At 36.4% G+C, this 23,367-nt stretch overlaps 1 protein-coding gene across 5 annotated transcripts in view; it reads left to right on the top strand.

The window, feature by feature from the left end:
- The window catches only part of CWF19L2 (CWF19 like cell cycle control factor 2), a 208,131-nt gene that overhangs the window by 145,174 nt on the left and 39,590 nt on the right, over positions 1-23,367 (top strand). For 2 of the 5 annotated variants that reach the window (XM_081241069.1, XM_081241068.1), the window contains exons 17-19: positions 5,279-5,380; positions 8,141-8,270; positions 10,942-14,905. In XM_081241069.1, the coding sequence (XP_081097195.1) occupies positions 5,279-5,380; positions 8,141-8,270; positions 10,942-10,973 (264 nt within the window). In that variant the 3' untranslated portion in view covers positions 10,974-14,905. Of the gene's footprint in view, positions 1-5,278; positions 5,381-8,140; positions 8,826-10,941; positions 14,906-23,367 lie in introns of those variants that run through there. The other 3 variants (XM_081241072.1, XM_081241071.1, XM_081241070.1) reach the window with 2 other exon arrangements.

Genomic DNA, 23,367 nt, shown 5'->3' with positions numbered 1-23,367 from the left:
TGTTAAGGGGTCTTCTTCAAGTGAAAAAGAAAGGACCACAACAAGAAATAAGAAAATACAGGAAGGGAAAAACCTCACTGTTAAAGGCAAGTAAAGGCAGTGGATCAACCACTTAAATGAACAATTAGAAAGGTTAAAAGACAAAGATTTTAAAATTAAATATAACTACAATGAACAGGTAAGGGATAGGCATAAATAGGTAAAATATGACATCAAAAATAGAAAACATGAAGGGGGAATAAAAAAATATGGATCTTTTAGAATGTGTTTGAACTTAAATGACTTATCAGTTTAAAACGATAGATATAGATATACATCAACATATATGAACTCCATGATAACCACTATATATGCAGTATTTTTACTGGTAAGCCATCTAGTACCTATTGTAAGGTTGTTTTTTAAAACCTGGATATATACCTAAAATAAGTACCTAGAGGATTTTAATATTTTAAAATAACCAATATAGACAGTAAGAAACATACAGATTCTTGGAATGGTTGTTGTATATTCAACTTTGAAGTGTTTTCTTTTCTAAATCACCACATAGCGTTTTATCTGAGACTATTTGAGAGTAGCTGGGGAATGAACCAGATGACCTCTTGAGGTCACTCTTATCTTAGGATTTGATAATTATGTGGATGGAGTTGTGAAGAGAACTTGAGTATAAGAATAATTTCAAAGCAGGTCACTTTTTACAAGGTTAACAAACTTTCCAGTGTCTTTTTAAAATGATAATTATGTTTCTGAGCATGAAGTGAGCAATCTTGATTTATTTTAACATTATTTTTATTCAGAAGAAACCCCATTATCCTTCTTTTAAAAAACTCTATATCCTTAGTAGTTTCATAAAGTATTTTATGTGTGTGTTGTGGATGTGGTGATTTTTTCTTCCATAGTGGATTCTTGGCTGTTAGTAGAGATTCACATATTTGTAATTCATTCTGATTCTCTGTTGATTTATGCTTTTATTCGTGTGAGTATAAGCTTCTCTTTTTTATGTCTATTTTCTTTATTTTCTCTGGGGCTTTTGATTTCTTTGCAGTGTAGTGTGGAGTTCATGGAAATATACAAGAAAAACACATCTGAATGTTCATTGCAGAGGAGTTGCATAATATTCAGTAACTTGTCAAGAAAGTGGTCTTTTTTCACAAGACAATTTTATTGAGATTTCACATGAATTCTTCCTCAACTTTTTAATATAATTTTTAAATGAAATTTTGTGATTACTATAGCATCTAAGACATCTCGGGTTTGACTTTCAGAACTAAGCAAAGTCCACCTCAAGGAAAATTTGGGTTTACCCTAAGACTGTCAAATATGAGGACAATTATAGGAAGTCAGGATTAAAATCTGGAATATTAAAAGGGGAAAGCTCAAATACTACTGTTTTCCTATCATCAATAAAATTTTTTGCTGTAATTCAGTCAGCACTCTTCATGGGTGGTACCAAAGTTCCAACTTCTATCCCTCTGGCTGGTCAAGGCAGGAAAAGGAAAGTGCTAAATGTACATATACTTTGATACTGGATCCTTTGCAATGCCTACTGACTCACAACTCTTCAGGCAAGACATTAGGTTGTACCTTTTGCAGCCTGCAGTGAGAGAAGAGTTGCTTGTGGCAGCAACTGTTCTTTGTTTAGAAATAATGTGTTCATTTTGCCATCTTGGCAATTATGCCATATGTTGTTGAGCTCTGGTATGTATTGATATATACAAATTACCACAAACTTAGTGCTTTATAAACAACACATTTGTTATCTCATAGTTCAGAAAGTCACAAATATGAACTGGGTTTCACTAGGCTAAATCAAGGTGATAGCAGGCCTACTTTTTTTTTTTTTTTTTTTGGAGGCTCTCAGGGAGAATCCATTCCCTTGCCTTTTTCAGTTTCTAGAAACCACCTGGATTCTATGGCTTGTGGTCCTTTCCTTTGTGTTCAAAGTCAACCAGTATAGGATCTTCCACTCTTTCTCTGACTCTGACCCTCCTATCCTATGCTATATAACCCAGGATAATCTCCCCATTTCAAGATCCCTAACTTAATTGTATCTGCAAGGTCCTTTTTGCCATATAATGTAACATATTCATGGCAAATATGGGATAGGAACATTGACATATTTAGGAAGCCATTTTTTCTGCCAAACACAGTGTAATACAAACAAAAAACATGGGCAGTGTCGCCATAAATTGCTTTCTGAAGTTATCTCTTCCTCGAAGTACTGTTCTTTAATTAATGTAGTCTACAACATGATTTTAGCCATTCAAATTCATGTCTCACACATGTTGATCTACTTCAGATAGCAAAAATATTTTAATGATAATAAAGGCCATATATGACAAACCCACAGCCAACATCATCCTCAATGGTGAAAAACTGAAACCATTTCCACTAAGATCAGGAACAAGACAAGGTTGCCCACTCTCACCACTATTATGCAACATTGTTTTGGAAGTTTTAGCCACAGCAATCAGAGAAGCAAAAGAAATAAAAGAAATCCAAATCAGAAAAGAAGCCTCTTCATAAGTGATGCTAGGAAAACTGGACAGCTACATGTAAAAAAATGAAATTAGAACACTCCCTAACACCATACACAAAAATAAACTCAAAATGGATTAAAGACCTAAATGTAAGGCCAGACACTATCAAACTCTTAGAGGAAAACATAGGCAGAACACTCTATGACATAAATCACAGAAAGATCCTTTTTGACCCATCTCCTAAAGAAATGCAAATAAAAACAAAAATAAACAAATGGGACCTAATGAAACTCAAAACTTTTGCACAGCAAAGGAAACCATAAACAGGATGAAAAGACAGCTCTCAGAATGGGAGAAAATGTTTGCAAATGAAGCAACTGACAAAGGATTAATCTCCAAAATTTACAAGCAGCTCATGCAGCTCAATATCAAAAAAACAAGCAACCCAATCCAAAATGGGCAGAAGACCTAAATAGACATTTCTCCAAAGAAGATATACAGATTGCCAACAAACACATGAAAGAATGCTCAACATCACTAATCATTAGAGAAATGCAAATCAAAACTACAATGAGGTATCACCTCACACCTGTCAGAATGGCCATCATCAAAAAATCTACAAACAGTAAATGCTGGAGAGGGTGTGGAGAAAAGGGAACCCTCTTGCACTTTTGGTGGGAATGGAAATTTATACAACCACTATGGAGAACAGTATGGAGGTTCCTTAAAAAACTAAAACTTGAACTACCATATGACCCAGCAATCCCACTTCTTGGTATATACCCTGAGAAAACCATAATTCAAAAAGTCATGTACTGCAATGTTCATTGCAGCTCTATTTACAGTAACCAGGACATGGAAGCAACCTAAGTGTCCATCGACTGATGAATTGATAAAGAAGATGTGGCACATATATACAATAGAATATTACTCAGCCATAAAAAGAAATGAAATTGAGTTATTTGTAGTGAGGTGGATGGACCTAGAGCCTGTCATACAGAGTGAAGTAAGTCAGAAAAAGAAAAAGAAAAACAAATAGCGTATGCTAACACATGTATGGCATCTAAAAAAAGAAAAATGATCATGAAGAACCTAGGTGCAGGATGGGAATAAAGACACAGACCTACTAGAGAATGGACTTGAGGACACAGGGCGAGGGAAGGGTAAACTGGGACAAAGTGAGAGAGTGGCATGAACATATATACACTACCAAATGTAAAACTGATAGCTAGTGGGAAGCAGCTGCATAGCACAGGGAGAACAGCTTGGTGCTTTGTGACCACCTAGAGGGGTGGAGTAGGGAGGATGGGGGCGAGGGAGGTGCAAGAGGGAAGAGATATGGGGACATATGTATATGTGTAGCTGATTAATTTTGTTATAAAACAAACTAACCATTGTAAAGCAATTATAGTCCAATAAAGATGTTAAATATATATATATATATTTTTTAATGGAGTCTTCCATTCCTTTTTCTTTGACTACCAGATTTGCACAAAGCACTATTAATAGATGGAAATGAAAGTCATATTTGAATAATATTCTCTGTGCCAAGCATTTATATGCATTTTTCTATTTGATCTTCATAGCAAACTTCTGAGCTCTTCATATTTCTCATGAGACTCACAGATGTTAAATAACTTGCCTGAAGTTACATAGTTATAAGTATCAGAGCTGTGATTATAGCCTTGTCTGTCTCTTTATTTTTTTCCTAATTGTCTATGTCATACATGTTTTCACATTTTATTTTAAAATGTGAAAATATTTTTAAAAAGCACAAAGTAGTAACCCATTTCTCTGCATTTTACATATTGTACTATTTTGTAAACTGATTACTTTTTCATTATGCTTTTCCTATAACCTGAACAACTCTTTATAAGCCCCAACTTTAATTGCTTTATACTATTTCAAGATGACCACTCTTCTTCCACCATACCATACTATCTCTTTCCAAGTCATGCCTTCCTGAGGACACAATACAAAATATATATAGTTAAGTAGAAATATGTAATTCACTGCCAAAATTAGTAAATGCTGACTGTATAAGGGGATTAGAGGGGAGAGATATTACTTTAAATTGACCAGTTTGAATACTTTCTAGTGACAGAATAAGGGCTTGGAGGAAAAACTTGCAAGGACACAAGATCTACTTAATTTTTAAAGCTAGAAATTATGGCCTTTTCCAATCAAGACAGAGTTTAAAATACTTCATGCATGCACACGTGTGTGTGTTTGTGTGTGTGTGTGTGTCCGTGCTTGAGTGTGTATAGAAAGAGGGAGGGAAAAAAGAGAGGGAAAGATAATAGTTAATCATGGAAATATTTTGAAACAAGGTTGGTAAACTAAAAATTTCTATACCCACCCCACCAGTTAATAAAAACTATGATTGTTCATGTTTAATTTATCTTTGATCAATAAATAGTAGTAAAATCTCAGGGATGTTATACCTCTGCATTGTGAGGAAAATATAAGAAAGCATATCCTTAATCTCTATTTGCATAGTCTAAGGAAAATTACTCGGTTGTTATATATTTTAAAAATGCCTTTTCTTTCCTGTTTCCCCAAAAGACAGAAAAATAATTGGTTCTGATTATAATTGCTGGATATTATAAAGCACTATCTAGCTGAAAGACTACCAAATGAAATGTTTTATTTAAGAAGTTAAGTTATTGTTTAAATACCTATAGAACTGGAAATTCAGTGTGTACGTTTGTCTTGAGGGATGCTTAAGTAGGAAGAGGGATTAAGCATAACTTTCTGATTTCATGCTGTATTCATGTGTGATTTATCTGTTTATTTAGGTACCCAGAGGCTTTCCTTACTTCTCTGTGAATTTTGGCCTCCAGGGAGGGTTTGCCCATGTCATTGAAGATCAACACAAATTCCCTCATTACTTTGGAAAGGTATGCTCACAAATTTAGTAAAATACCAGAGTTCAGCAATTTTGTAACACTTTTCTTTTGAAGGGAATTCAAAACTTTGGGCACAATATATAGTGAAGTTGGTTATTACTGTTCCACCCAAGTTTTAGAGGGAGTACCCAGAAACTGTTAATAAGTATATCCCAGAATATTTATAACAGGAATATTACTTTGTAACCAAACATTTGTTGACAGTGTCAATGTTGACTATAATGCTTTCCTGTGGAGTCAGCCAGGCTTGTGCTGAGAGTGATGATAACTGATAATGATGATAACCCACTCATTGAGGATTTACAATGAGCCTGGTGCTGTTCTGAGCACTCATTTAATGCTCACAATAACTCTATTATTATGTAGATATTTTTATACTTTCATTTTATAGATGATGAAACTGAGCTACAGAGAGGCTATATAACTTCCCCATGGTCATGTGCTAATAAGTGACAGAAACAAGGGGTGCATAAGCTCATGGTTGAACTAGAGAACAAATGATCTCACATCTTCATTTATAATTAAGAACGATATAGTCCGAGAAGAATGTGTCACTCATTTCACACAGATAGTTTCTGGACAGGTACTAGAGTGTAGATCTTTCATTTTTTGCTAATGGGTTCTTTCCGTTACTACAGATTGCCTTCTAGGGGTATAGTCCTAAAATTTAAGGTCTACTGAGTATTTGGGAAGTATGTAAGTTAGTATCAGGGACTAGAATGAAATTAGTGAAGCCATTGGAGCAATCAAAAGAAGTCTAGGCAATAACAGCTCTAGAAGTGACCTTTCAATCTAGTGTAACTCAGGCCTTTCTCTCTAAATTAGAGGAGCCTAGATGAACTCTGTCCATGGTTCCCTGTTCTTCCTCCCCACTTTCATCTCCTGTGTAAGATCATTTTCTAAAAAGAATAGTGACATGTAAGAGGTTTGGACTCAAAACTTTTTATGCTGTTATCCTTAAAGGTTAACTAGAGGCCTAAAATCACATTCATCTATGAACTGTTGAGATATGTTACAGAAACTTGTCTGAGAATTTTTCAGAATATCTTTTCCCACAGTTAACTAGAAAGAAATTTGTTTTCATTGCTCTGAAAAATTCTGTTTTGTTATACAATAGAGCTTTATAACTCAAAGCTTTATGACTCTGCATTTATTTCTTTCAAAAAAAGAATACTTAATTCTAGTGAAAATGAAGTAAAATATCAATTTTTTAACTTGCATAAATTTAATAGGGAGATCGCCCCCCCAAAATATTATGCATGTACTATGGTTTTTATGAGACTGTTTTAATGTTAAAAGGAAAGCTTCTTTAGTTAGCATTACATCATTGATCCGTTTTCCCCAAAATCTGCTTTCCAAGAAACAGCCTATGAGACCAAAACTCCCTTCAGCCTGCAGTTGTTTAGAGAGCAAGAAGGGTTGGTCTCTTTCCATTAACATCTGCTTCAGTAACAGAACAAGAATCAGTCCTTATATGGTACACATGAGACAAAACTTGATGCTTTGTAGACAGTTTTAGATCAATTTATAAGCTAGGCTTTCTTAAACTACATTGCTAGTGATTGGCTGGTGCCAAGAAACTCTTGCATTAAATCTAAATGTGCCCTCTTTTTAAACTATGTCTCTCTTAACCCCTTTATTTCCCTTTCCCACTGAAAAGAGGTTTCCTTTTCCATGAAGCTTTTCCTGATTTATCCAACAATTAGAATCTTCTTTCTTTTAGAGTTTCCATGTAGTCTGCTTTCACATTTGCCTTATTCTGCTTTATAACTCCCACCACAGCTCCACATTCTGTTATGAGCTTTCTGAAGACAGAGAAATGTATTTTAGTTATCTCCATATCCCCTACAATATTTGGCACTTGCTTGTACATAGTAGGTCCCTTTAGTATATTTGTTAAGATGAAGAACCTATGTCTTAGAATGATTATGTCCAAGGTCTTACCACACAATCCTGTAGACCTAGACTGAATATACAGAACTCAACCCTTAGCCCAAGATTTTCTGTATTACCGTACTTCCCTTCCTCGAAGCATTATAAATCTCCCCCATGTCTTTCTGTACGTGGATACTCACTATCATAAATTTGATTAATTTCTGTAGCTGATAGCACAGGAAGAGGATCATGAAGGAAATGATCTACAATAATAAGCAGACAGTCAGAAATCCATTCCTTTCAGGGCTTGGGAATGTGACTTTTTAAATGAAGGTGATTTATAATTTTTAATTCTTGGTTTGCTTAGATTAGTACTAAAATATGATTTTGTTTCCTGAAAAAAGATCTACAGCTAATAGTACAAGAAACTGGCTTTTAACTATACTGGGTAGTAGAGAGAACATTAGCCTGAGATTCAACTGTAGTTGAACAACCAAGTTAATAATTGCTATGTGTTGATCAACTTTTTCTTCAAACTTTTACCAGAGCAGCTAATAAGGACCAAATTAGTTAAATTTCATTTTCTCTTCCTCCCCTTTGCTGCTGTCTGATAGATGTGCTAACAAGCAGCAAAATAGACAAATTGTTTGACAGGAGACACAGCTAGGACCCCTAGAATCACAGGGTTTGCATAGTTAGAACTAAATGAAAAGAAGGTTTATTTTTAACTTGAAACTAATACCTATGTAAAATTTGAGCATCCTCACGGAGAACTACTTAATGTTATATTTAGTAACAGAATAAATAGAAATAGTTTCATTCCTGTTTTTAGTATTTATACATGCACGTGTTTATATTTTTCTCATTCTTTGAAAGGAAATCATTGGTGGAATGCTGGATGTAGAACCAAGACTTTGGAGGAAAGGGATCCGAGAAAGCTTTGAGGATCAGAGGAAGAAAGTACTGCAGTTTGCTCAGTGGTGGAAACCATTTGACTTCACCAAAAGTAAAAAATGTTGAGACATACCTTTCATTTTTTTATTTCCTCTTCAGATTTCTTTCAGTTTTATTTCCATTGCATCTAACTAAACAACTGATCATCAGGTAATAGGAAGAGAGTCATGATCTGGGTTTATGACAACTGCATCACTGGATTGTGTTGGTTTCCTTCCCCACCTGCTCCTGTGGACTTCATTGTAGTAACTGTGGAGCAAGACCAGTTATGTTGTGTGACCTGTTCATGTCCTGTTCTGTACCTATGTCTTGGTATTCTGAACTATTAACACATAGAAAGACTTTTCTGAAGGATTATCTAGGAAGTACAGCAAATCATTGCTTCAGAGGGAAGCGGGTCTGCTTCAAGTTTAAGTCTGCTGACTAGCTTCTTTTGCATTTTTTAAACTAAGGGTTGGCATATTTAGTAATAATGGAAATTTCTTTTCACAGCATTTTATAGAAGCTCTTAATTTTCTACCAATAGCATATACATTACTACTGTTCTTTTAATTAAAGGAAAAAAGAATGTCCCAAAAGTAATTAAGAATTAAATAAGGTATATAACGTATTCATGATTTGTTTTTATTTCTGCATTTTTAAATAATGTCTTTGAATTTTGGTGATTTTAAAAGTAATTGTTCGAAAAATTACAGTTTACATTTGTTTGGGGTTTGTATGAAAGTTAAAAATTTTAGCCAAATCATCATTTTGGGGTTGTATTGATTATTACAAAATCTTAAGTAATGTAAGTATTTTTAGTGTCAGGAACACATTCTGTTGTCCCATTTGATCTGAGGTTCTTCATTTTCCTTTATTCTTACACTTGGTGTGAAGAGAAAAACCCTATACATATAAAATATGGCCATGGTCTCTAAGAGTGTTCCTACTTTATTTTTTATATGGAAGATATTTTTGTAGTAACCCTTTTTCAAAGATGTTGATTTTTTTGGAGCAGAACCTTGACATTTTGTCATGAAATGTTGAATACTTAGAATCAATGTGACATGTACTCTAGAGTACCTCCTAACTCGACGTAGTTATTTTTAATATTGACATCTCATTTCTTTAGTATCTTGAAAAAAGAGAAATGTTTATGTTCTATCTGCAGTTTTAAAATTTTAATAAAAGTTGGAAGTTTAATGGTTTCAGATTCTCAATATTTGAAAATTGGATTTAAGTTATTATCACATTGATACTTGATAGTATTTTATTTATTGCTGTTTTCAGACTCTTTTGGCCTTGCTGCAAAGTCGCAGAGGAATCTTTAACATTCATTTATTCAATCAGTGAGTTAACAAACATTTGTTTGCAGGGCATTTTGTTGCATACTGGTAGTACAAAAATAAAAAAATACTTCCTATACCTTAAATTATTTCATAGTTTAGTGGTGCAAGAGACATGTTCAAAAATAATTGCAGCACAATATAAGTTCTAATGCAAGATATGTGCCAAGTGTATTCAAGTACAGTGCTAAAGGACTATTTACACCTCCTCTGTCTTCATTCTTAGCTGATGAATCTTGCTTCCTATTTTACTGAGAAAATAGAACTAAATAGAAGGGAGTTTCTACCACATCTAATTAATATACCTGCATCTGTACGCATGTACTCTGCTTCTCCTCTTGATAACTGTAGGTAAATTATTTTGTTGTCCTTACATAGAGCTGGTCAACTCATTTATATACTACTAGATTTCATCCTTTTTCACCTACTCAAATACCTCTACCCTCTGAATTATTAGATTTTTTCCTCTCTATAAGATTATTTCAGTTAGCATACAAAACCTTTTATAATATATCAACAACAAGCCCTGGCATCATACTGCCACCCCTAGCCATTTCTCTTCTCCAGTTGAGCAAAATTCATTTTAAAAAAGTCTGTTTCCTTTCCTTCCATCTTCTTCCTGTTCTCAGTAGTTAGACTTCATTCTCACCATTCTACTAGTTTTAGTTTTGTTTATGGTAAGGTCCTCAGTTCCTTCCACATTGCCAAATCAAATAATTTATTGTCAGTGCTCATCTTACTCTACCAGCTTCATTGGCATACTTGATCACCTCCCCTTCTTGAAACACTATTTTTACTTTGCTTCTAGAACACTGTCTCTTATTTATCCTCTTTCCTTACTGGCTGCATCCTCTCAATCTCCTTTGCTGGTTTCTCCTCTTGTCAACTTCTAAGTGTTGAAATGCCTATTCTCAAACCATAACTACTGTATTCACTCTCTCCCAAGGTAATTTTCTCAATAAAATGGTCTTAAATACTATTTTTAAGTTGGTTCATTTACTCAGCAAATATTTGAGTGTCTTCTATATGCCACTCACCGGTCTGTGTGCAGAGGTTACATTAGTGAAGAAAACAAAAATCCCTGTCTTTGAGGAGTTTACATTGTATCAGAGAAGACAGATAGTACACATTAGACAATAAATAAATTGTCTAGGAGATGTCAGAGGTGATAAGTACTATGAATAAAGGAAAATAGAACAAAATAAGGAGGTTGTTTTCCAAATTTTTATTCACTTTGGACATCTTCACTGAATTCCAGAATCACATATCCAAATACCAACTTGACATCTGTTCTGTAACTGTATCGGTAGTAAGCATATATAAAATGAACTCCTGATTTTCCTCCTGTTCTAGTTATTTATAATAATAACCATTTCATTATATCTCATGGTTTTATAGGGGAGACTTTTGGTCAGGGTTCAGCTGGATGATTTGCCTCTGCTTCAAGATGTCCGGGGCCTCAGCTGGGATAGCTCAAATGTCTGGAGATGACCGGGGTCATATGTCTGGATACTCTGTTCTTCATACAGTGTACGCTGAAGCTGGAATAGTGGAAATGGTTCCTTTACTCACATGTGTGTTGCCTATAGTGGAATGAATGGAACAGCTGGGGACATGCTGATAATACTCTTTTCTCCTATGGTAATTTCAGGGTAGTTGGACCTGCTATATGGCTTCTGGATTCCTCCAGAGCAATCATTCCAAAAGACAGTTCCGAGAGATAAGAGGTAGAAGGTGCCAATCTTCTAGAGTCTGGTACAGCTTAACTTTTGCTGTGTTCTTTTTATGATTAAGTTGTCACAGAGCCCACCTACATTCAAGAAGAGGGGTCATAACCCTATCTCTCAGTGGTAGTAGTGTCAAATAATTTGTGGTCATCTTTAATCTACCACAGTCCATCCTCTAGCCACAAACTTATACTCCTCCTATGTGAAAAACATATTCAAATCCACCCAGGAAAGTCCCATTCCAGCAGGGCATTAGGCTTAGGCTCAAAATTCAGGATCCCATCTAAATCAGGCCCAGATGGAGATGAGGTTACTCAGGTGCTTCAATCTGAAGACCTGTGAACTTAGACAAATTATCTGTACCCCTTACACACACACACACACACACACACACACACACTATCAAACATGCAGTAGTAAGAGAAGTATATAGTTACTGCAGTAGAAACATTCATTGAAAAAGATGGAAAACTTGATGCACATTTTAGTCACTGTTCGCTAGTAATTCTAAAATTAAGTCAAGCATATGTTGCCAGTTGCTTGATTAGGGCCCCAGTCCTGCTTTTTTTTTTTTTCCCCCAGTCCTGCTTCTTGAGAATGATTCCATTGGGCTCTTTGCTCTGCCCTTTGCACTCTTGGTTCAATGCTCAGTCAGCCTTTGTTTTTCATAAGAAATAACTCAAGACTTACACTTCCAGCTAAGACAAAGTAACCGCATTATCTACTTGTCCAAAACAACTGAAAAATAGACAACATATATGAAAGGATGGTTTTTAAGACATGGGATATCAGGCAAGAAAGTGTGATGAGCCCTGAGAGATGGGGGGAAAGTGAGATAAACCCTGTATTACCCTATCTTATTGCTGTGAGAGTTTCCACCTTGTGGTACAAGTTGGGAGAATCCAGGCAGAGCCCGTTGAACTGAGTTGAGGAAGTAGAACTATGAGTCTGGGGAGACTAAGACAACAGGACTGGTTACTAGAGAAGAGATTGCTACAGAGAATTCTAGAGATCTTCAGAGGGTCCCCTTCTAGTATCTGTACAGTGACTAATTGTATGCATGTGAGGAAACTACCCAAGGCCAGGAAAAGATTGATCTACCCGAGATGATTAGAGGGAACCTTTCTTGATAGCTAGAATGGAAAATTTCAAGACTGACTAGGAATTGGGTAGAGTACACAGATGGTAATTGCAGTGCAGAATAATTATTCCAACACTTAGCACTGATCTAGTCTTGACAGACATCTTAAAAGCAAGAGGCAAAAGGCTCAAACTGTTTCCAAGTAACTGCACCTCGGAACAGAGCTTAAAAGTATGTATAGGAATAAAAATATATCCAGAAGTCACAATATAAAATTCAAAGTGTCTGGCATCCAGTCAAAAATTACAAGGCATGCAAAGAAAGCAGCTACATGGATAAATATATAAGATTTTTTTCTTTAGATTTCTTTAAAAGATATTTTCCTTCTATAAACAAAAATCGTATGAGGTTTATAACATATGTAAAAGCAAAATAAATGACAATAATAGCACAAGGGTGGGAAAGGGAGAAGTGAAAGTACAAGATATTGTACTATATTTGAAGCAGTATAACATAACTTGACTGTAGGCTGTGATAAAGATATGTAATTAAAGCAGATCCTAAGATAAAAAAACAAGCAAATAAAGATTTATAGCAAAAACCCAACAAAGAGGGTAAAATGAAACAAAATAATAATCTAAATGAAGGCAGAAAAAGAACAGGGAAACAAAGTATAGGTGGGATAAAGAGAAAACAAATAAGATGATGGATTTAAACCTAAACATTATATTAATAATATCCTTTTTTGATTGCCATATAGCAAATTACAACTTAAGCAGCTTAAAGCAACAAATCTTTAATATCTCAGCTTCTGTGGGTCAGGAGTTCAGGCACAGCTTGACTGGGTCCTCTCTGCTTAGGATCTCACCAGGCCAAGGTGTCAGCTAGAACAGAGTTTTCACCTGGAGACTGAACTCAGAAAAGATTCACTTCCACACTCACATGGTTCTTTGCAGCATTCAGTTCCTTGCAGCTAGAACTGAAAACTTCAGTTGGTTAATGGCTGTTGGCCAGAAGGTGCTCTGTGCTTCTCTAGGCATCAGCAATTCCTTACCACATGTGGTTCTCTAACATGGCCTATTGCTTCCTCACAACCAGCAACAGAGAGGGAGATTCCAGAAAGATGGCAGCTGAACTCTTACATAATATGCAAAATCACATACATCTGTTCCCATATACTATTCGTTAGAGGCATGTCACAGGTCCTGGATCCCCACACTCAAGGGGATGCAATCACAAGGTTGTGAACACCAGGATTGGAACATAATGGAGGCCACCCTAAGAGTTTGTCCACCAAAAATATGCCATTTCACATTTTAAGAAACTTTCTTAAAACTTTCTTCTTTCATTTTTCCCACCTTGCCCTTTGTTTTTCTACATTTTATTTCTGTGTCTATTAGAATCTACAGAATACATTGTTATTTTTGCTCTAAACACCTAACTCTATTTTAAAGCAACTTCTTAATGAGGAAAAAAATTATATATACTCAAGTATTGCAATTTCCAGTACTCTGCATTCCTTTTAGTTGATCCAAATTCACATTTGGTGTCACCTTAGTAAATGGACATAAAGTCAGTTTGATTTTTTTAGCCTTGTCCTGTGTACCTGTTGTTCCTAATTTATTTATTGATTCTGTAGCAATGTTTGTTTGTTGTTTGGTTTCTCATTTTTTATAGCTAAGCAGTCTTCCTAATTCTATTTTTTAAATCATCTTGTTTTTTGAGCTTTTGTTTATTGCATTTAGATTTTCATCAAGTTGCTCAAGAAGTACTTTATGGAAATTTATTTTGTGTGAGTTTTCTTCTAGTCATGCTCTTTGTAGTTAGCATGCATTGTTTCAATTCATTTATACATTTATTCTTTACTCCTTTTTCTTTTTTTTTTTTTGCCATGGTGTATTTACAGAGTTGCCAGAATGTTTCTTTTCATCTTGTTCATGCTTGGAGGTCTGTGTTGTACATTCTATCAGCAATAAAATGGCTTGGCTTTCTTCATACTTTCTAACTTGAACCAATTTGTTTTCCAGTCAGCACTGTAGTTTGAGGCCTGGATAGTTCCTATTCTATCTACTTTTTCATAGCCTGAGGGAATTGTGGGGAAGGGTGGAGAGTGGAGGTGTGATTGAGATGTTTTGTTAGAATTGCTGAGCTCTGTAAGTCTCTCTGTGAGATAGTAAATATTGTGTATCATCATTCATATTGCCTAGTAGAAATCTTTCCATTCCCATTGGGAAAGATATGTGGGTTTTAAATTATTTCTCAACTCAGTGTTTAGCACTGGAGCATTCACTTCAAAAAGTCATCTCCGTTGTGCACTTTTTCATAAGTTAGCCCATTTCTCTCCAGCCTTTTCCAGTATTTCCTCAATGACAAAATGGAGGCAAATAAGAGGGAAAAGATAGGGGTAATGACTGAGTTTGTTTCTTTTCATAATTTGGGGTATTGGGTATTAGTGACAATTCTGAAAAGTTAATACTCATTGAGGTTTTCCTTAATTTATGAATTTAATTCATTTATTCTTAATTCTTTTATTGATCAATATTTTTCTGCTTTTTTAACTACATGTCATAGATTCTGATATAAAGTGTTTTCATTATTAGAAAATTTTACTTTCAATTCGAATTTCTCATTTGACCCAAGGATTATTTAAAATAAGGTTTATTAATTTCAATAGAAGATCATTTTTGCTTTTTGGATTTGTTAATAATTTCTAGTACTACATTGTGATCAGATATTTTTTGTTAATATTTCTACTTTACGGAACTTTGTGGCCTCATATATGATTACTTTTTATGAATAGTTTATATGTACTTTAGATGGTATACAGTCTACTCTCAGTATGTCAAGTTTGATTTATAGTCATAGAGTCTACGTTATGTTGTGTAGGTCTTCTATATACATAGTCATTTTTTGTACTTATTTTGTCCTGTACTTTGTTTTGTTTGTTAACATCTTCTACTATTAGTGCAGTTCTATCTTTGTCTTCCTGCATCTTCTGGTTGCAGTGTTATTTGGCACAAGATAACTATTATCTTTATTGTGAATTGTGGCTCTTAGCATTAAAAGAGAGCTTTCTTTGTCACAAATTTCCTTTTTTGGCCTAGATTATACTTTGCCTGGTACCCTTACTTTCTTATTGTTTTCATTTACCTAGCATTCCATTGTCCATCCCATTATTTTTAGCCTTCTTAAATAACTTTGTTTCTTATATGTGTCATACTGTTGGTTCTTGCTTTGAGAGCCAGATTGGAAGCACTTTTCCTTTAATAGATGTGTCAAACCCACTTATATTTATTAATATGACTGACTGCTTGGTCTCAAGTCTTTCAGAAAATTTTATAATTATTACATTTACTCTGTTTATTTCTCCATGTAATGTACGTTATTTGCTATTTTGTTAAAAACTTTGTTTATATTTAGGAGGTTTGAATTTTTGTTCTAGTGGTTACCAATTTACTTATACTTTACCCTCATTGTCATTAAATGCTTACTTTCTGATTTATCAGGTTTTTAAAACCCTTAATTCACACCTATTGCCTATGTAGCATACAGCAATCAATGAGCTTATTCTAGCTTCTTCTTTATGTTCCATTTTTTAGTTATCTTATTTCTACCTGGTCACACATAAAATGTTTATATATTGGTTTTGCATTGTCATCCCTATTACTCATTTGTCATAAAGCTTCTATTAAATATGATAAATTCTCAGTGTCATTTTAATTTGTTTATTGGCTGAAGTTTTCTCAAGTCATCTCTTGAATGAAGCTCATTCATTACTAGATTCCTCATTAGTGGCTCATCTGTACACAATTATCTAAGTTCTTATGTTTAAGGATGTTTTTCTATAGTACTGATACTTGAAGGATGGCTTAGCTGAATATAAAATCCTTGATTCACACTTGTTCAGTTTTCTGAAAATTCTTTTCCATTGTTGCCTTGCCATATACATGTGTGTGTGTGTGTGTGTGTGTGTGTGTGTGTATGATTTTGAGAAGACTGATGCCAGTCTAATTCTCTTGCCTTTACAGTTTATTTGATCATGTAGCCTGTAATCCTTGAGGTTTTTTTTTTTTTAATTTCAAGTCTAAATAGTTTTACCAGGATATGTCTCAGAGTTGACATTCTAGGTATACTTTTCCAGTTACCTTGAGATCCCTTTCAAAATGTAAATTCACATCTTTTTTATTTGTGATTAAGTTTTTATAATTATAGTTTTAAGTATTAATTCTGTTACATTGTTTTTATTTTCTTCTTCAGAGACTCCAATTATACATGTGTTTATTTCTCCTTTGTCCACCATTTCACTCTCTCTAACCCTGTTTCCTTTCTCATGTTGCTTGTTATTTTGCATTTCTTCTTTGCCTCTTAAATTTTCATTTAGTCTGTTCTCTATGGGCACCTTATAATTTAATCTTAATTTATGTTACGATTTTGCCTTATCTTCCATTTCTTTCTTGAATTTAATCATCTCAATTATGCCAGTTATTTTTGCCTATTTCTGTTGTTTTTTTGTTTGTTTGTTTTTTTGAATTTTCAAGTCAGGTTGCTTTTTATATACCCAAATGCTATTTGAGTGTTTTAATTCAGTTTGCTCTGTTTTGTTACAGTTTTCTATGATTGTTGTTTTGGCAGAGTTTGGTTGAATCCTTGGTTGATTGAATCTGCCGATGTGGAACCACAGATATGGAGGAACCACAGATATGGAGGGCCGACTCTAAATTATATTCTTACATTTTCAACTGTATGGAGGGTTGGCATACCCCTAACCTCCATGTTGCTCAAGGGTCAACTGTAATTTGAGGTTTGGATATATCCTATCTTTTCCTCAGGTTGAGGGTATGATTTTTGTATAAATTTATTTGTTCTTCCTGTTCTTTATTGTTTCTGGTGGATATGGGGAGACAAAGATGTAGGTAGCTGCCATTCTTCTTTATTACCTGGAGGTTCTCTCTTGTTCACTCTTAAATCCACCTCAGTGAGGCCTCCAAAGCTGTTTATTTTTGTAAGCTACAATAGTAATGTTGTTCCAGTTGCCCAATTCAAAGCAAATTAACCAAAAAGACTATTTCAGTCTTTATCTTAGTTACGTTCTCTATAGGACAGAACATTGTTGAACATTACATGAAACTCTTTTTACTTTATTGGTGGCCCTGTCTCTGTTTTCTTATTCCTCTTTGTTTTTTATTAATATAGTTTCTGGTTCATTTTTCTTTGTACACCCCTGAAATGAGTTCTTTATCTAAATACCCCATAAGATACTTCAGAATCAACATATCCAAAATAAACCATATTTTACTCATTTCCAAAACTTTTCTTCCTCCAGTAGATCCAGTTTTGGTGAATGAATCTAACCATAACCAAGTAAGCCACACCCCAAATTTGAGTCATCTTTTGTGCCTTCCACATTCAATGACCAATTGTGTCCTGAACAATATACTTTTTTAACATCTCTCAAATATCCTCCTTATTCCCTATGGTATGGCATCGCTTCAGACTTCTGTCATCTCTCTTCTGAATTGCTGTATTAGCCTAACTATTGTTTCCCTTTCAGTTTTGCTTTTTTCTTTCAATATCAGAATTATTTCTTTAAAAAATCATGTCATGCCTCTTCAGTGTTTCTTTTTTGCTTAAAGGATAAAATCCAAACAACACAGCATGGGAGAAATTATTTTCATAATATGAGTTCATCCTACCTTTCTATTGTCACTTCTTCCCTCTCATGCTCATCTCACTTCTTCTCCTAGTCAATGAAAATCATAGTGAACAACTTTAATTCCCCTAACATATCATGCTGGTTTAGCCTCTTTACCTCTGTTCATGATGTTTCACTTGGACTACTTCCCACCCTCTTTCTACAACATACACACTTGGCGGATATCTACTAATTTTGAGGACATTGTTCAGCCCAGATATTAACCTTAATGGAGATTTTTACTGACACGTGTTGAATTGATCGCTTTCTCTTTCCCAGTTGTAAAAGGCACATTCTGATGTAGCACCTATAAGATATTATTTGATTTATTTATTTACATTTCTTCCCTTTTGTAAGTTCCTAGGACAAGTACCTGAAATACAGTAGGCTCACTTTACTGGCACTTACTTAAAAGATAAGATGATAGTTTTCTAAGGCTTGCTTTGCCTCCTCCTGATCTAGGACTCTACAACTGGCATCATTGGAAAGAACTTCAGATAGTATTACTGGTTAAAGTGTTCTAGAGGTTTTTGCAAGTTACACATCACTTTTCCCTGCAAAATAATTCCGTGTCTAGAAACACAAATAATTGAAGAGGAAATATCAGAACTAACAGGAAATTCAAAAGAAGCACTTACATCAAGAAACATTTGATAAAATTCAGACAATGTCATTACGTGCTAGAGGACAAGTAAATAGTCCAAGAACTATTAACATGATCTTTAAGAAATTTTGCTGGAAATGATATGACTGGTAAGAGATTAATATCCAAAATATATAAACAACTCATATAACTCAATATTTTAAAAAAACAATCCAATTTAAAAATGGACAGAAGACCTGAATAGACATTTTCTCAAAAAAGACACATAGATGGCCAACAGACATGTGAAAAGATGCTCAGCATCCCTAATCAGCAGAGAAATGCAAATCAACACCAAAAGCACAATGACATCACCTAACACCTGTCAGAATGGCTATAATCAAAAAGAAAATAAATAACAAATTTTGGCAAGGATGTGGAGAAAAGAGTACTTTTATACACTGTTGGTAGGAATGTAAATTGGTGCAGCCACTATGGAAAACAGTATGGAGGATCCTCAAAAAACTAAAAATAGAACTACCATATGACCCAGCATTTCCACTCCTGGGTATATATCTGAAGAAAATGAAAACATTAAAAAGATACATGCACCCCAATATTCGTAGCAGCATTATTTACAGTAGCCAAGATATGGAAGTAACCTAAGTGTCCATCAACAGATGAATGGTTAAAGAATATGTATATAGATATGCAATGGAATACTACTCAGCCTTAAAAAAAGAATGAAATTTTGCCATTTGCAACAACAGGAATGGACTTAGAGGGTATTATGCTTAGTGAAATAAGTCAGAGAAAGACAAATACTTTGTGATGTCACTTATATGTATAATCTAAAAAACTAGTGAATATATCAGAAAAGATATGCAGGAGAGACTTCAAGATGGCGGAGGAGTAAGACGTGGAGATCACCTTACTCTCCACAAATACATCAGAAATATATCTACATGTGTGGAACAACTCCTACAGAACACCTACTGAATGCTGGCAGAAGACCTCAGACTTCCCAAAACGCAAGAAACTCCCCACATACCTGGGTAGGGCAAAAGAGAAAAAAAAAGGCAAAAGAATAGGGTCGGGACCTGCACCAGTGGGAGGGAGCTGTGAAGGAGGAAAGGTTTCCACACACTAGGAAGCCCCTTCTCGGGCGGAGACTGTGGGGGTCGGAGGGGGAAGCTTCTTAGCCACGGAGGAGAGCGCAGCCACAGGGGTGTGGAGGGCAAAGCGGAGAGATTCCCACACAGAGGATCGGTGTCGACCAGCACTCACCAGCCTGAGAGGCTTGTCTGCTCACCCGCCAGGGAGAGTGGAGGCTGGGAGCTGAGGCTCCAGCTTCGGAGGTCAGATCCCAGGGATAGAACTAGGGTTGGCCGCGTGAACACAGCCTGAAGGGGGCTAGTGCGCCACAGCTAGCCGGGAGGGAGTGCGGGAAAGTCTGGACCTGCCAAAGAGGCAAGAGACCATTGTTTCGGGGGTGTGCGAGGAGAGGGGATTCAGAGCACCGCTAAACGAGCTCCAGAGATGGGCGCGAGCCGCGGCTATCAGCGCAGACAGCAGAGACGGGCATGAAAGGTGAAGGCTGCTGTCGCAGCCACCAAGAAGCCTGTGTGCATGCACAGGTCACCATCCATACCTCCCCTCCCAGGAACCTGTGCAGCCCGCCACTGCTAGGGTCCCGTGATCCAGGGACAACTTCCCCGGGAGAACACACGGTGCGCCTCAGGCTGTTGCAACGTCACATCAGCCTCTGCCGCCACAGGCTCGCCCCGCATTCCGTACCCCTCCCTCGCCCTGGCCTGAGTGAGCCAGAGGCCCCTAATCAGCTGATCCTTTAACCCCGTCCTGTCTGAGCAAAGAACAGATGCCCTCAGGTGACCTACATGCAGGGGCGGGGCCAAATCCAAAGCTGAACCCCAGAAGCTGTGCGAACAAAGAAGAGAAAGGGAAATTTCTCCCAGCAGCCTCAGGAGCAATGAGGAGTTTATTTTTGTATATGGTGTGAGAAAATGTTCTAGTTTCACTGCTTCTCATTGCTATTAAGGTTTATTAACATGACTTTATGACAAAGGAAGTTTCCAGCACAATTGGTTTAAATATCTGTACTCCAGGTACATAAATACTAAGATGGCTGGCAGACGTACAAAAGCTGCAATGGTGTTTTTTCTTAGAAAGCCAGGTTTGAGACTAATCCTACTGAAAAATGAGACATTGTCATCATAGTTGTTAATATTTAGTGAGCACTCTCTATGTGTCCATGTCCTATACTAAACATTTTTCATACATTATCTCACTTAATTTTCACAATACCAAATTAGGTAGATACTCTAAATGCCTCTGTTTAATGTCCCTATTCTGCACATGAAAGAACTAAGGCCTGGAGAGGATATGCAATTCAAAGCATGCCAAGGCTAGCACATTGCCCATCTCCAGGGGACCCACATCCTAGCCTAAGAGATCCCTCGGAGGTGAGCAGTTCACACTTTGCACAGTTTTCACATGCTGATAACATGCAAGACAAACACTGCGGACATCCATATATTTCTGACTCCAGAGACTGCTAAATAGACTTGGAGCTGTGGGCCCAGCTGGAAGGAACAAGTATAATGTTTAATACTGGAAGACAAAAAAGTGACTCCTGTTAACAGGTCTCAAACTGGAATCTGAAGGGAACGTGTATTATCCCAGGATCTTCTGATCTGAGAGTGAAAATAATCACCACCATTTTTCTATGATGCAGGCGGCTAGTAAGTATTCAAACATTTTATAACAGCCTTCAAAGCTGTAATCCAGACAAGGACTCTAATCTAGGTATAAATGTTATAATAAGTTCCTTTAATAAATTCTGAGTTCATGACAAACCTGATTTATGCTTAATTCTATAGGATTATTAAGGGAAAAGTCTAGAGAATCTCCCATGTTGTTTTCTTAATAATGACACACAGAGATTGTTAATTTACATACTTTATTTCAGTATTTTTAGTATGTTTCTATTGAACCTTAAGTTGACTGGAAACATGAAATGAGTGTGTTCTTATAATTTATTCCATTCCATTTCCTGATTAGCTGTCTAAATCTTTAGTCTTTTGACTTTCACATTAAACAAAATAGTCTACACATTGCTATAACAGCATTCATTGTCTTTCAAAGCTAAGAATAGACAATAAATACTCTGGCATTTTAATTAGCTGCTTCTCTTTCAGCAACAATCTAGCAAAACTGAATAATGGATGACAGATTGATGTGACATCAGACATCCCCATCCCTCTAATTGCATCACAATAGACAACACAGGAATGTAGGATGAGACCAGTGTTGTTCACTTTTTATTTTTCCTTAAACTGTACCTTGCTATTCTTTGTCTACAGCTATTCCAGTTCACTCAATGGCTTTCTATCCTTTCAGCAGTACAATGATGCCTGCCATCTTAATACATAGTTATTCTCTAAAACATTGCTATTAGAATATGATATGAGATAATAACAGTACAGTTTTCCCAGCCTCTCCCTCTCTCTTCTTTGTCTCCTACACCTGACAGCTGGGTGCTCAGGTTACTGGGTCTGGGCTGCCCACCCAGGAACCTAGGACCAGGTGACACTACTGTCTCTCAGAGTATGGAGCTGAATAGAGAAATTCACAGGCTGCCACCTTGGTCAACCTCTGTCAAATCTGGGTAGACCATTCCAATTGGGTTGTTGATCCAAGAAGGCTAAGCAGAGAGGGAGAATCTAGGTGGGAAACAGTAGGTTGAAAAAACAAAGAAACCAGGTAAATGCTAGAGGATTTGAAGCAAATGTGTGGACTAGATTCAGGAATTACTGAAACCTTGCTGTGATAGGGTTATACTACAATGACAGGCAAGACGTGATTCCTATCCTCAGAAGAGCTCAGATAACAACTACAATATAGGGTGATGTGTTAGAACAGAAGTTTGCACAGGTACTGTAAAGGAAATGAAACTACTTGAGGTAGTGAGGCAGGAGACAGGTGGGCTCCAGGTTAGGCATTCACAACTGGCCTCCTGTTTACATTGCTTGGGGCAGGAAAAAGGTGCGCTTCATGCCCGACACTTAAAACTAGCTTCCTGTTTGCGTTTCCTGAGACAGGAGATCGGTGGGCTCCAGGTTAGGCATTTCCAATCAGCCTCCTTTTTGCTCTTTAAAATAGGAATAACAACAGAAACAGGGTAAACAGCGAGGCTTTGTCTCCTGAGGACACTTTAAGATAACAGTCCTGGCAGGGACAGAGAGTGGCTAAACCCTGTTTGAGTAAAGGATCAAGAAGTCACATATTTCCCTTCCTTAGGGCAAGGGAGACACTACACATGCACAGAAATTCTCTTCGGTGGTCAAAAGGCAGGGGACACCAGGCCATAATGAGTCTTGCCATTCCCCACCTCCCCCAGACACCCGTGCACTGAAATCCATCTTGGCTGAGGGGTGCATTCGCACCTAAGGGAAGGCCCTGAGACAAATTAGCCAGGGGGGGGCGAAGCAAGACAATTGGCGAGAGGGGAGACAAAGACCCAGAAACTGCCCCCTTATAAATGATTTAAACTTCCCAAAGGCATGACTCTTGCTGAGTTTGCCTGTTTGTCTTTCCCATGTACTCTGCTTTTCCAATAAATGCTTTACTTTTCTCTTTACCTTCCACCTCCTCATCAGAATTTTCTTGTCAAGGCAGGCAAGGACTGGGGATTTAGGCTCTAGCTGCTGGCCTTCATGGT

This window comes from Mesoplodon bidens (assembly GCF_964165515.1).
Source record: "Mesoplodon bidens genome assembly, chromosome: 7".
Lineage (NCBI taxonomy): Eukaryota > Metazoa > Chordata > Mammalia > Artiodactyla > Ziphiidae > Mesoplodon > Mesoplodon bidens.
This window is presented reverse-complemented; position numbering and strand designations above follow the sequence as displayed.